Source organism: Callorhinchus milii, unplaced genomic scaffold (genome assembly GCF_018977255.1).
Source record: "Callorhinchus milii isolate IMCB2004 unplaced genomic scaffold, IMCB_Cmil_1.0 Scaffold1, whole genome shotgun sequence".
In the NCBI taxonomy this organism is placed as follows: domain Eukaryota; kingdom Metazoa; phylum Chordata; class Chondrichthyes; order Chimaeriformes; family Callorhinchidae; genus Callorhinchus; species Callorhinchus milii.
This window is the reverse complement of record NW_024704742.1, coordinates 76,652,209-76,664,949: the sequence shown is the minus strand read 5'-3', so window position 1 is coordinate 76,664,949 and position 12,741 is coordinate 76,652,209. Positions and strand designations below refer to the sequence as shown.

Below are 12,741 nucleotides of genomic sequence, written 5' to 3'. Positions count from 1 at the left end.
CCCTTGTTTCCACACAAAGGGCGCTGTATATAGTAAGTGCAGGTTGTTGTTGTTGTGGTGGTGGTGATTTTTAAATTGAGCTCCTACTTAAGGCTGACCTTGTAGTATAATAGTGGGGTAATGTTACATTGTTGGAGCTGCTGTCTTTTGGATCAGATGTTAACCAAATTCCTATCTGCCAGTTCTTCCAGTAAACGTTAAAGATCCCAAGACACCATTCAAAAGATAATGGAGTTTCTTTATCTGGAGTTTCTCCTTGATAAATTAGTTATTCTTCTTGATTGTGCTTACGATTACCGCCATCCCTCCCTCTCCCCTTGGCTCCTTGTCAGTCTCTGTCACTGTGAAGCATTCCGGAACGCCACCCCCAGTGAAGGACGCTATATCAATGCAAGTTGCAGTAGTAAATTGTAGTATTCACCTTATGGCTGTTTGTGGAAGATTGCTGTGCACGATAACATTGCTGTGGTTGCATACAGAAACAATCACTGCACTCACTTTACAGTAATTACTCTAAAGTGCTTTGAAAGGTTTCAATCTGGCAAGATGCTTTCAAAATGCAAGTTACTCTTTCTTTCCATTAGAGCAGACTTGCAATTCATTGATTAATTGATTGCCAAAATCAGAATTTATAATGCATTTCCACACAAGTCTGAATGTTTTAAGCAGGTGAAAGATAGTCATAATAACCTTATTATTACTATTATGTGCGATGAATTTGCCTCGTAGCTGTTCCACCTTATTTTTATGAAAGTACAGTTAAGCAAGTGCATTTGTCACCACACTGCAATACTTGCTCCTTTGTAAATTCAGAGCTAAGTCTTGTGTAGGATTATAATATGTCAGTCTTATTTCTGCTTTATAAAATTCTTGAAATGTATCTGTGAACCTACCACTAATTTTATGCAGTGGTGTAATTGAATGAAAGCTCCAATTACATTATGGCTCTGCTGTCATTTGCTTTATGATGGATAAAACCAATCCACTCTAAAGATTTACTATCTGATGACTGGGCATTTCTCGGCTGCTGGAATAGTCCTTGTTCCACAGAAAAGCCAGCAAAGAGGTAAATCTGGGCATTGAAGCCATGTTTTAATCGAAGGATTATTGTTCATCATGCCGTTTAGACCAGTCATACTGGGTCCCCAGGGATGAGATACATTAATATTAATAATTATCCTTGCATTTAATATAACGCCTTATCAAGTCCCGGAAATGTCTCAAAGTGCATCACAGGATTTACTGTAAAGTGTAGTGACTGTAATTGTAGGTGAATGCTGAGTATTGATTAATACTATGGAGGCTGTGTGGGTAGCTGTGCTGTTTACAAATTCCCCTTGGGATGACTTCTAGAAAATAATAAATCTGAAAGGTGGAAAAAATAGATAGTTTGATTTGGGGTTAAATATCCTAAATATACATACACACTGGACTGGACCAGGGGCTCAGGTTAAGTCAACAATTTCACAGAAGAGGGGAGAGAAACTACAGTATTCACCATAATTCTGTATTTCCATATCTGAATGTACCCAGCCTTCTCCAGCTGGCTCGAGGTGCAGATATAGCTGGATCGCTGATAAAAATACAACTCATTGTATTTGTAATCGCAAATCAGGTCCCTTATTGTTTCCTCATCCCAGCAGTGTGTGTCTCTGGAACTCTACCCCCCAGTGCCTTCGCTTTGCTTCCTCCCTTTCCTCCTTCAAGGCCGGGCTCAAGACCTTTCTCTTCAACCGTGCCTTCAGCTCCCCTCTCGACTCTCTACCCCCTCCTCGCTCCCTCCCTCCCTCCCGTCCCCTCACCCTGACCAATTCCCCCCTCCTCGCTCCCTTCCCTCCCCTCACCTTGACCATTTCCCCCCTCCTCGCTCCCTTCCCTCCCCTCACCCTGACCATTTCCCCGCCTCCTCGCTCCCTCCCTCCCCTCACCCTGACCATTTCCCCCCTCCTCGCTCCCTTCCCTCCCCTCACCCTGACCATTTCCCCCCTCCTCGCTCCCTTCCCTCCCCTCACCCTGACCATTTCCCCCCTCCTCGCTCCCTCCCTTCCCTCCCCTCACCCTGACCATTTCCCCCCCTTTGCTCGGGTCCTGACCCAACCGTCCAGCGCCTTGGGACGCCCTCCCGACGTGAAAGGCGCTCTATAAATGCAATCTTGTTGTTGTTGTTGTCGTTGTTGTCTGTGCAATGCAGCTAAACATTTTATTGCTAACCGCGCCTTCCAGTTTTAATTCTAATCACACACTTTCTGACGAAGTGCTGGAGGATTGCTACAACCCCTACGAAATGGGATTAATTCCCAATAAATCGGATTCTCGGTATTCATCCCAAGGAGATGTTTGGCTCAGGCAGCGACTGACCTTCCAAGTCGACACAGCAACCCGAATACTGTGCAGTGTGTGGGCTTGAAATATCATTGGCGATCTGCAAGATCGGCGTTTATTTTGGTGTGAAAAATCTAACTGATAGTATCAGCGTCACTTTGAACGTATTTGCCTAAAACGCAACTGCCCACTAAACCTTCACCAACCGGGGGTTTGGGACAGGTTTGATGCACACTGCGGCATTCACAAGGCAAAACATTCCCACACTGCAGATTCTGATCCACCAAAAAAAAACAATGTTCGGGGTGTCACATTGCGGGGCAAAAAAAAAAGATAAATCAAAAAAAAAATCGACTTCTGTAAATATTATGTTGAGTGTAATCTCTGGGTGAGATTTGCCCCATGTTTTTGGTTTGTGAATGATGGATAACTCAGTCAGACTGCACAGAAGCGAACAAGAAGACCTTCTGAGCAATGTGTCATTTATATGCACCATTGCTGGTAATTCACTCCACGGTTTATTGTCTTCATTCATAAAATCGGATTAAAACCAAGTAGACACTAGATAGATGTGTCGATGCATTATTATTATTATTATTATTATTATTATTTTCAATCTGGGATAAAAAGACAAAAGTAAAGAGGGATAACTAGATGTCCCTCTCGCTTCTCTCTGTGTCTTGATTTTTATTTATTAGCAAAGTTCTGCACTATTAGCAATATTTCAGGAAAAGCAATGTGAGTGATGCATCAATCGTTGTAGTGGTGTTGGGTGTGAAAGACGGACCGCACAGAGCTGTGTTTGCACTGCACAGCTGTGTGACTCTCTCTCTCTCTCTCTCTCCCAGTGCTGCTGCGGTAAGGTCTCGGGGAGGGGGGGATTCGCAAACAAGGAGCACATTGCAGAGTAATTGTATCGTAACTTGCGCATCGGTCCATTTCCCCGAGGTGGACGCAACTTCACAGGCAGCCAAAGTGAGTCACCCAGAACAGCACAGCACAGCAGATCAGAGCAGATCAGATCAGGTGCCCAAACCCACCTCCTCCCGGGGGCCGTGTGACTGCAGGAGGAGGCATCTGGATGAAGCCTCTCTGAGAAACCGAGAACCACCAGCCCCTGAGTGGCATCTGTCCAGATGCTAACTGTGCAGCCACTGGGAAAGAGAGAGAGACAGACACACACACACACACACACACACACACACACACACACAGAGAGAGAGAAAGATAAGGCAGAGAGTGGAGCAGCAAAATCCAGATGAAGCACACGTTACTCTTCAGCAGGGATTTCCCCCTCTACAACAGCAGCGGGTGTAACGGGAGCTCGGAGCGCGATGGGGCTTTCAGCACCAAGGACAGCAGTGTTCCCGGTGGGGAGAACGAGCTCCTGTTGCCCACTTTCTCCGCAGCCGCCAAGGTCAGGGTGGTCATCACCCTGGCCATCTTCCTCATGTCCGCCTACCTCAACCTGACCGTGCTGTGGAGCGCCCTGAGGAGCAAGGGAGGAGGCAGCCGGTCCCACCTGAGGATGCTGATCCTGAACCTGTCCTGCTCTGATCTGCTGGTCACTTTTATTGTCATGCCCCTGGACGCTGCCTGGAACACCACCGTGCAATGGTATGCTGGAGACCTGGCCTGCAAACTCCTCATGTTCCTCAAGCTGCTCTCCATGTACTCGGGCGCCTTCATCACTGCGGTGATCAGCCTGGATCGCTACTGTGCCATTCTGCACCCGTTGGCCATCACCAGGGCCAAGGAGAGGAACAGGACCATGCTCCTGGTCGCCTGGACTCTCAGCGTCATTTTGGCTACACCTCAGGTAATAATGCCCAGAAATACAACAAGCCGCATTTTATCTGGGGAGTGGGACTGGATGTAATGATGTTAACATCAAGCAAGATGTGAAGGAGACTGTTACCCTGGCTATTTAAAGAAGCATTGTCCTGGGAAAAAAAAGGACTTAGCAAACTTTTTTTTTTAATGTGTTTATTGATAATAATAATTCCTGCACTTGATATACCACCTTACATGTTGAGATGTCCCAAGGATTTCACAGGATAGTCTGTAAAATGTAGTACAGTGGTATGACAGATAGGCAAATACACTTAGCCGACGTGTGCACAACAATATCGAAAATAGTGTGCGAGCATTCAAATCAGTTCAATATGGACCCTTCAACAAAAGATAATAACAACAACTTGCAATTGTATAGCACCCATTACTTCAGAGTGCTTAATAGTGGCAGAGCCTGATGCCAAGACGTAGAGAAATGGGAGGTGACTGTAGGCACGGTCAAATAGAAAGGTCTTCTGTCGTTATCTGAAAATAGGGAAGGAGAAGGCAAAGCAGAGGGATTGAGGGAGAGAGCTCCATAGTGGCGCAGAGGGGATGAGGGACAGAGCCAGTCGAGCGGAGGTGGCGAGGGTTGGAGAGAGCAGTAAGCAGGTCAGGGAGGTAGGGAGGTGCCAGGTATGAGGGGATTTGTTGACGAGTGTAAGGATCTTGAAGTCGATCAAGAGATAGAAAGAAAGTTGCAGTATTTACAGGTATAGGCATTCGCCTACAAATGCAAAGTTATTACACTTTACAATATATCCTGTGAAGCACTTTGAGACGTTTTGACAATGTGATATGTATATGAAATGCAAGGAATATAATTCTTATTTCTTAATGGGATTGCTTAAAAAAGAATTTGGATTTGTACAGAAGAGGCTTCTTCTGGTAACCAGAAATACGTCACCAATCAACAGGAATTCTGTTTTCCCTTTATATTCATCTACAAATTATATCCAACGGCATAAATGTAACTCATCCCATTTCCATAAACATAGCATAACGCAGATCATTCAATCCCAAACTATTTCAAACTAGTATTAACCACCTAATTAATCTGATGGAATCTAATTGTAGATCAATGGAACATTAGCGGCAGAACTTTGGCTAATGCCCCCCCCCTTCACCCCGAGTAAAATATTAAAATGTTTTAGGGGCACAAGTATGCTCTTATTACCTCTGCCACTGGTCAGAAGCTGGTGTGATGATAAATGATTTACCATCACGTTAGTTTCTGACAAATGGGGGAGGTAATCGGGGGGATGAGGAGCAACAGCACTAGGATTGGGGTTTCAGCACCCCCACTTAAAATTTATTCTGGTGCCATTGCCCCTAAAGTAAAAATATTCTGTCGATGGTGAGCTTGGTTCAGTGATAAGACAGTCCCATCTCTGAGTCAGCCTGACGCAGTTCAAGTGCCATGCAACCAGTTTATAAACCACCCTTTTCGTGTTCCTGTCACTGGTGTTTGGGATGATTTTACTTTAACCTGAGCCAGGTGAGAATCCCCAGCGATCGATTCCACCTTGAGGATACTTGTCGTCGATCGTGAGGATGGACGCGTCAGTGGAGCCCGGCAATCACTCTGCGTCTTTGTCGCTACTTCACCCCCACACCCAACCTCTGGCTTCACCCCCCCCCCCCCCTCCCACCCCCATGGTGAAAAACTTTCACCACCAATGCAATGCAATACAAGGAGAAGCAGGAATCTTAAACCTGGACACCACAAGAAACTGACTCCTAAGAGGACCTCCTCAAGGTGCTCCAGAAATAACACCCCAGCCATATCAACGCTGATGTTTATTGCACACTTGTTAGCAATTGCTGCTAAAATCAAAGCAATTTTGTCACAAACTAAATGTAACATTATTTTACCTTCACTCCACACAGATACAGATAAAGGCTATGTTACTTTAATAAATCAAACCTTACAGATATCAATTCAGCATACTTTAGTCTTTGGATTGAATTGCCAATAGTGTCAATTTTGTCAAGTGAGTCAATTGAATTTCATTCTTTCCAATAAATTGTCTGTGCTAGACAGTTTGCTGCATTAGCTATAGGTCCAGGGGCACATTCAATAAATAATACAGCAACTTGTGCCTATATTTCAGGTTCATTGATGCTTAAGGGGGGAGCAGAAATGAGATGTGTATTAACTGTGTAGCATGGGATAACTCTTTCCATTCCTGTTTGCCATGGAAAGACTGCAGATCTTCAACTAAGTATTGCAATTCTTCAACAACATGTTCTACGGAACGTCAAGTTGTTTTACATCAACATTTAGATGAATAGCATTTTGATGCTATTTGCTTGAACTTGAATGCACCTCTTAAAATTTGCAATCCACAGACTTCAATCAAATGAATCAAATCAATTTGATGTCCTCTGAATTGAAGCCTTAGCCTCAAATGATTTTACAATTTATTTTTGAAAACTTTGAAAGGAATCTGAATTAAAATCACAAAATGTAATCAACTTAAAACCATTGAGTCTCTGATACTAACCTTAAAAATGTAAGGATTAGGAAATGTTTAAATTAAATTTTTCAAATAACACAGTGTGATCTATCTATCTGATCAATTATGTTGATCTGATCTGTAACACAGAGAAGTATCCCATTTGGAATTTAGTAATACTTGTCAAAATATTATGAAGAATTAATGGAATTGAATATTGTTTATTTAGATGCTAGAATAATGCTTTCGACGTTAGCATGTTTTTGACACTTTATCTAGCACATTATCGCATCGTCAAAATGTCTCTAATGGTTCACAAGATTTACAGTAAAATATAGAAACTTTGTACACTTAGACAGACATAGCAGCCAATTTGCTCTCAGCACTATTGCACAAACAGCCATGAAGTGAATGATCAATCTTATCTTAAACATCTTATCTTTAAATCTTATCTTAAATCTTAAACAGACACTTTAACTCCCAATGACCTTTCCTTTGTCCGTGCTTTTGGTCATCTTTCCTCTCCCCATCCCACCCAATAGCCCCCACATTGGGACTTTGACCCCATGGTCCAGGCCGGGGGAACACTATTATTGGAGATGCCTCCTTCAGACTAGTCATTAAACCAGTCAATCTGTTCAGGTGAATGTTGAAGATCCATGCACTATTTGAGAAGAGAAGGGAGTTTCTCCCTGTATCCTGGCCAACAATCCTCCAGATAACATTCATCATTCACTTCATGGCTGTTTGTGCAATATTGCTGGGAGCAAATTGGCTGCTATGTTTGTCTAAGTGTACAAAGTTTCTACACTTTACAGTAAATGTTGTGAATCATTAGAGACATTTTGACGATGCGATACTATGCTAGATAAATTCCAAGGAATATTATCATTATTATTAATATTTTTCTTATTAGTCTTAATTATATCACTACAAATAGGTTTTATTTTTTATTGGGTGTTAATTACCAAATCTAGGGGCATTGATAATTCCTTCTTTACACATGTTTTTACACAGGGTTCACACAACTTGTAATTAGATAGCAATCTACTGCTATTGAGTGAGGCTGTTAAATATCACCATTGCTAACATGATATGGATCTTTATGACTACAATGCTAACTGCTCTTAGCTGCATTTCCCCACTGTTACTAAATGAGTAAAACTCCAGGATAAATGCCATCAAAGGCTTTGTTCCCACACCTAGAAAGAAAAAGAATATCACCCATGTTTACCATTTTATAAAGTTAAAAGTGATCACTTTCAAAAGCTTACCAAGAAAAGCATTAGAAACACTTCCAATTTATTTTAAAAATAGCATTCTTTGTGTGACACAAAAGAGACACAAAGATAAAACCATGTGAAAGTACGAAGTGTTTTCACTTCACTAGAACAGCATCAATAACAAGAGTGGATAGTTTTGATCTCTGCATGGTCCCACACTTTTGAATGCAAAGAGAAGCAGCAGTGAGGGAAAATCTAAGGAAAATTACTGCAAGTACATTGATTTCAGCAGTAATATAGAGGTTTGCTGGTTCGAGTGTAGAATTTCCTGATTTTAGAGTTCATCTTGGCATTGAAAACACAAAACTGTTTACACTCGAGGGCACTAACAGCTCTGTGACAAGCTGCATTTTAAATGTGAAACACTTGAAAGTGAAATTCTTAGGAAGTTTGTTAACTTAATTTTAAAAGTGATAATTGTGAACACTGTCAATGTGCTCAATAAGAACTTCAAGTTGTACTGCTGGTGCATAAATCCCTTTTGCACACTACAAACAAACAGTGGGAGAAATTCCACCCAGTCTTAGCCCATAAAATCATTTTGTTTTAAAATTTTAAATTGTAAAAAAAACTTAAATTCAATCTTAATTTGAAAGTTTGATTTCTGCTGCTCTTTACAAGAACTCGCTACCAAATTAGAACTGAATTTAAGAATTTTCGGTGACCTTCAATTTTAAAATAAAATGGTCTTACAGGCTGAGACTTGATGGAACTAAGGGTCTTGAAGATGAAATTTTGATAACTGAATGTCTGGAGAGTTAAGGCTAGCGTACATTTTCTTATTGTGCTAGTAGACTTATTCCATGGCCAACATAGTGTACTAAGGACAGCATTGAACAAGTGTCTGGCTGCAGAGCCAATGTATGGATTAGAATACAGAACCTCAGAAAGATGCAAGCTGATGAGACAGTTAACTATTGTAACCATGCAAGGAAGAGTGATCATGACAGGCTGGCAAAACATCAAGCAGTCCTGGGAATGCCTACGTTATGATGTCAAGGGTACAACAACAGCAACTTGCATTTATATAGCGCCCTCCATAGGCTGCAGATCATCCAGAACTCTGCAGCCCATGTCCTCTCCCGTACCAGGCTCTGTGACCCTATCATCCCCATCCTCACCCGACTCCACTGGCTTCCCATCACACAGAGGATACAGTTCAAGACTCTGGTCCTCAGCTTCAAAGCCTTCCATGGTCTTGCTACCCCCTACCTCTGTGACCTCGTAACCCCCTACCATCCTGCCTGTTCTTCTGCTCAGTGGGCTCCGGCCTTCTTCACGTCCTCTGCCTCGCTCGCCCCACCATTGGTGTGCCAGCCTTCAACCACTCTGCCCCCGCCCTCTGTAACTCCATCCTGCAGTCCCTCCACCTTGCCACCTCCCTTGCCTCCTTCAAAACCCGTCTCAAGACACCCCTCTTCAACCGTGCTTCGATCAGCCTCCTTCCCCCCTTGCCCTCCACCCTCCCCGATCCCGACCTCCAGCTCGGGTCTGAAACACTGATTGTCCAGCACCTTGGGATATCCTCCCAATGTGAAAGGCGCTATACAAATGTAATTTAGTTGTTGTTCTTTCACCTTTGCTGAATGCAAATCAGACAGCATGGGCCTCCTCTTGAACCTATGGTAATGATGCACACAACATGACTTCATTATGAGATGTGTAGGTTACAGGCAAACCATAACAATTAACTACATTCAAACGCCTCCTGTTAAAGCCTTCCTACCCTTACCGGTGGATCCTTTATTTCATTCCAAACAGTGCAGATATGCTCCCAAATTAGAGGCTAATCTCTCATAGCATTATCATGGAATGCTGACCCCGTAGTCATTACATTTGAAAGCAATTGTCTGTGAAGTGCTTTCAGACATTTTGGCATTATAGACGCTCTATCATATAATATTATTACTATTCTTAGAAACAGCAAGATGCTTCAATGCATCATGCTAAATGTCATTTGTAGTTAATGGGAGAAATTCCATCTGAGTCTATGTGAACTCTATTTATGTAGCATTTTAGAGTATCCAGATTTTGACAAACTGTTGAATTCGGTCTTCATTTTTAAGCCACTTTTCTGTAGTTCTTAACGGCACTTAGAGAAAACTGCTTCAAAGATAAGATTGAATTCGACAATTTGCTAAATTCTGCATTCTCTGAAATGCTAAATAATAATAAAAATAATAATAATCCTTGCATTTGATATAGTGCCTCATTATATTGTCGAGATGTCTCAAAGACTTCACAGAACATATTGTAAAACGAATTGACTATATTTTGCAGGCCAAATGCGGCAGCCAATTGAATTAAATATACATTTGGATTAGATAGATATTTTGGGGGGAAACATTTGCAAGGGTATGAGGAGAAAGCTGGGAGTGGGGTTGATTTGGATAGCTCTTTCAAAGAACCGGCCAAATGGCCTCCTTCTGTGCTGTATAATTCTATGATACAGGAATTTCTCCTAGTTTGACATATGCTTATTTTAACTTGCTATATGCAAATATAACTACTGTGTTACTGATCAGTGGCTTAATTTTTCTATTGCAGCTTTTCCTCTTCCACACAGTCTCCATCTCCGTGCCAGCTCCCTTCACGCAGTGTGTGACCCATGGCAGTTTTACAGAGCATTGGCAGCAAAAGGTTTACTTTTTGTTCACCTTCATGTGGCTCTTCTTGCTGCCTCTCATCATCATGGTGTTCTGTTACACCAGTATATTGATCTGCATTACACGGAAGATGAATGCAGAGAGTAAGTATTCCATTTGACTCTTTTTTACTGTGAAAAGATTGCACAAGATCACAAGGTTGGTTTGGGATGAAGAAAGCTCTTTGATCCATCTGATTGCATCCTTCCAGATCACCCACCCACCACCCCCCACCCAATCACAGCATCAAACAGTTTTTTAAAATGAGTCCAGGGTTCTTGCCTCAACTATCCTTCCTAATAAACCATTCCAGTCATTAATTCCCCTTTATTTTACTGCATTTTAGACCTCATAGTATGTTGCATGTTTGAAAAAAAACTTGAACCTCTCCCTTTATTCTTTTAGTGATGCTTTGTGTCATCCAAATAATCCCTCCAAAAACAATAAGAAATTGGTCATTTTCAATCTACGACTGTTTGTGGGACATTGCTGTGCGCAATTGGCTGCCGCGTTCGCCCACAAATATACAGTCAATTCACTTTACAGTGTGTTCTGTGAAGCGCTTTGGGACATCCTCCCGACGTGAAAAGCGCTATATCAAATGCAAGGATTTTATTATTATTATTATAACCCCATTCTTCCACCTTCCCCCTTTGCTCAGCCAAGTTGGACCTTCTCTGTGTCCCCCAACTCATTTGCTTCAGCATCGGTGCCCGTACCTTCAGTCACTATGGTTTGAAACTCTGGAACTCCTCGCCTCAATCCATCCATCATGCCCTCTCTTTACCTGTCTTCATATGGTAGCTGAAGCCTTTCCTTTCTGACCATGTTTACATTTAACTCCCCTTTCTCTCCAGCTGAGTATCAAACTATGCAATTGCTCAGTCTCCGAGACGCTACCCCGTGCGAAGGGCACTATATAAATGTAAGATGTTAGTAGTCATACTTCACCTAGAGTATTGCCTACTCGGGGTTTCCTGGACCCTAGATCTAGTGCAGAGGAGAACAACAAGGATGATCTCCAGAGGAGTGAATAATGAGCAATGATTAGACAAGTTTGAGATCTTCAGCCATGAAAGGAGACATCTAAGAGAGGATGTAATGCACGTCTCTTCTTTCTCAGATGCTAACTCACCTGCCATGTATTTCCTTTGATCATTCAGACTTATAGAATGGCAGGAATTAATTACAGTACAAAAGGAGGCCATTAGACACTTTAATGCTGATACTAACTTCTTTACTAGAGCTCTATATCCTATTCTCAATTATGTGCTGTTTTCCCTTGTACTCTATATTGCTGCTCTTCAAATGTTTAACCATTCTGCTCTTAAATATTGTTGTGGTCTCTGACTCAATAGTCCCATGTTCTAATAAGTGTACGAAAATTACTTTAACCATCTCCCTTTAAATCCTCCTATGACCACCATGAAGTACTACACTCCTAATTTCTGGAACTCCTCTATCTCGTCTCTCCATATGTCTATAAATTCAGTCTAAAAACTGCCACTCCTCACCCCCCCACTACAGCCCCTGTCCCCCCTTGTTTTCTCCCTTGCTTGGCGTTCGACCTGTGAAATGCTCCTAGACATTATCTTTCATAAAGGGTGCTAAATAAATGGAAGCTGTTGTTACAGATTTACCCTCTGGAAAGTATAGAAAAGTTTTCTGTTCTGAATAACATATGATTACTTTCACAATTGAATTTTGAAGCTTCGTCATTATATGGTTACATTAATTGTTTGTTTTCCAGTTATCTCCAAAGACATGGGATTGAGATGTACCAGAAACTACATTCCCAAAGTGCGAATGAAAACCTTAAAGATGACCATTGTCCTCGTAAGCACCTTCATCATTTGCTGGACCCCATACTATGTGCTCGGATTCTGGTACAATTTTTTTCCAGCAATGATAAACAAAAAGCAACTTCCCGAATCAATCAACCATATACTGTTTATTTTTGGGACACTAAACAGTTTCCTGGACCCAGTGATCAGCCGTATTGGCTACCTCAGGCTCAACAGTGGCTGATGTCAATGACCAAACTGGTTGAAGTTATACTAAGTACGTAAAAGTAACCAAGGCAGCTGTTGAGCAGTGCTCTGAAATCCTCCTCGATGATTAATTGCGAACGTTGTCAGCATTTAGCAGCATTGCTTAATTCCTATTTTCCTTCAGAATGCTTCACTGCTATGTAGGGGA

At 42.0% G+C, this 12,741-nt stretch overlaps 1 protein-coding gene across 1 annotated transcript; it reads left to right on the top strand.

Annotated features, from left to right (window-relative positions):
• Positions 1–3,580: 3,580 nt before the first annotated feature.
• Positions 3,581–12,570, top strand: LOC103177739 (gonadotropin-releasing hormone II receptor-like). The gene is made up of 3 exons (XM_007892052.1): positions 3,581–4,141; positions 10,445–10,646; positions 12,293–12,570. The coding sequence occupies exons 1-3, from the start codon at positions 3,581–3,583 to the stop codon at positions 12,568–12,570; spliced, it is 1,041 nt and encodes a 346-aa protein (XP_007890243.1).
• The last annotated feature ends 171 nt before the right edge of the window (positions 12,571–12,741 follow it).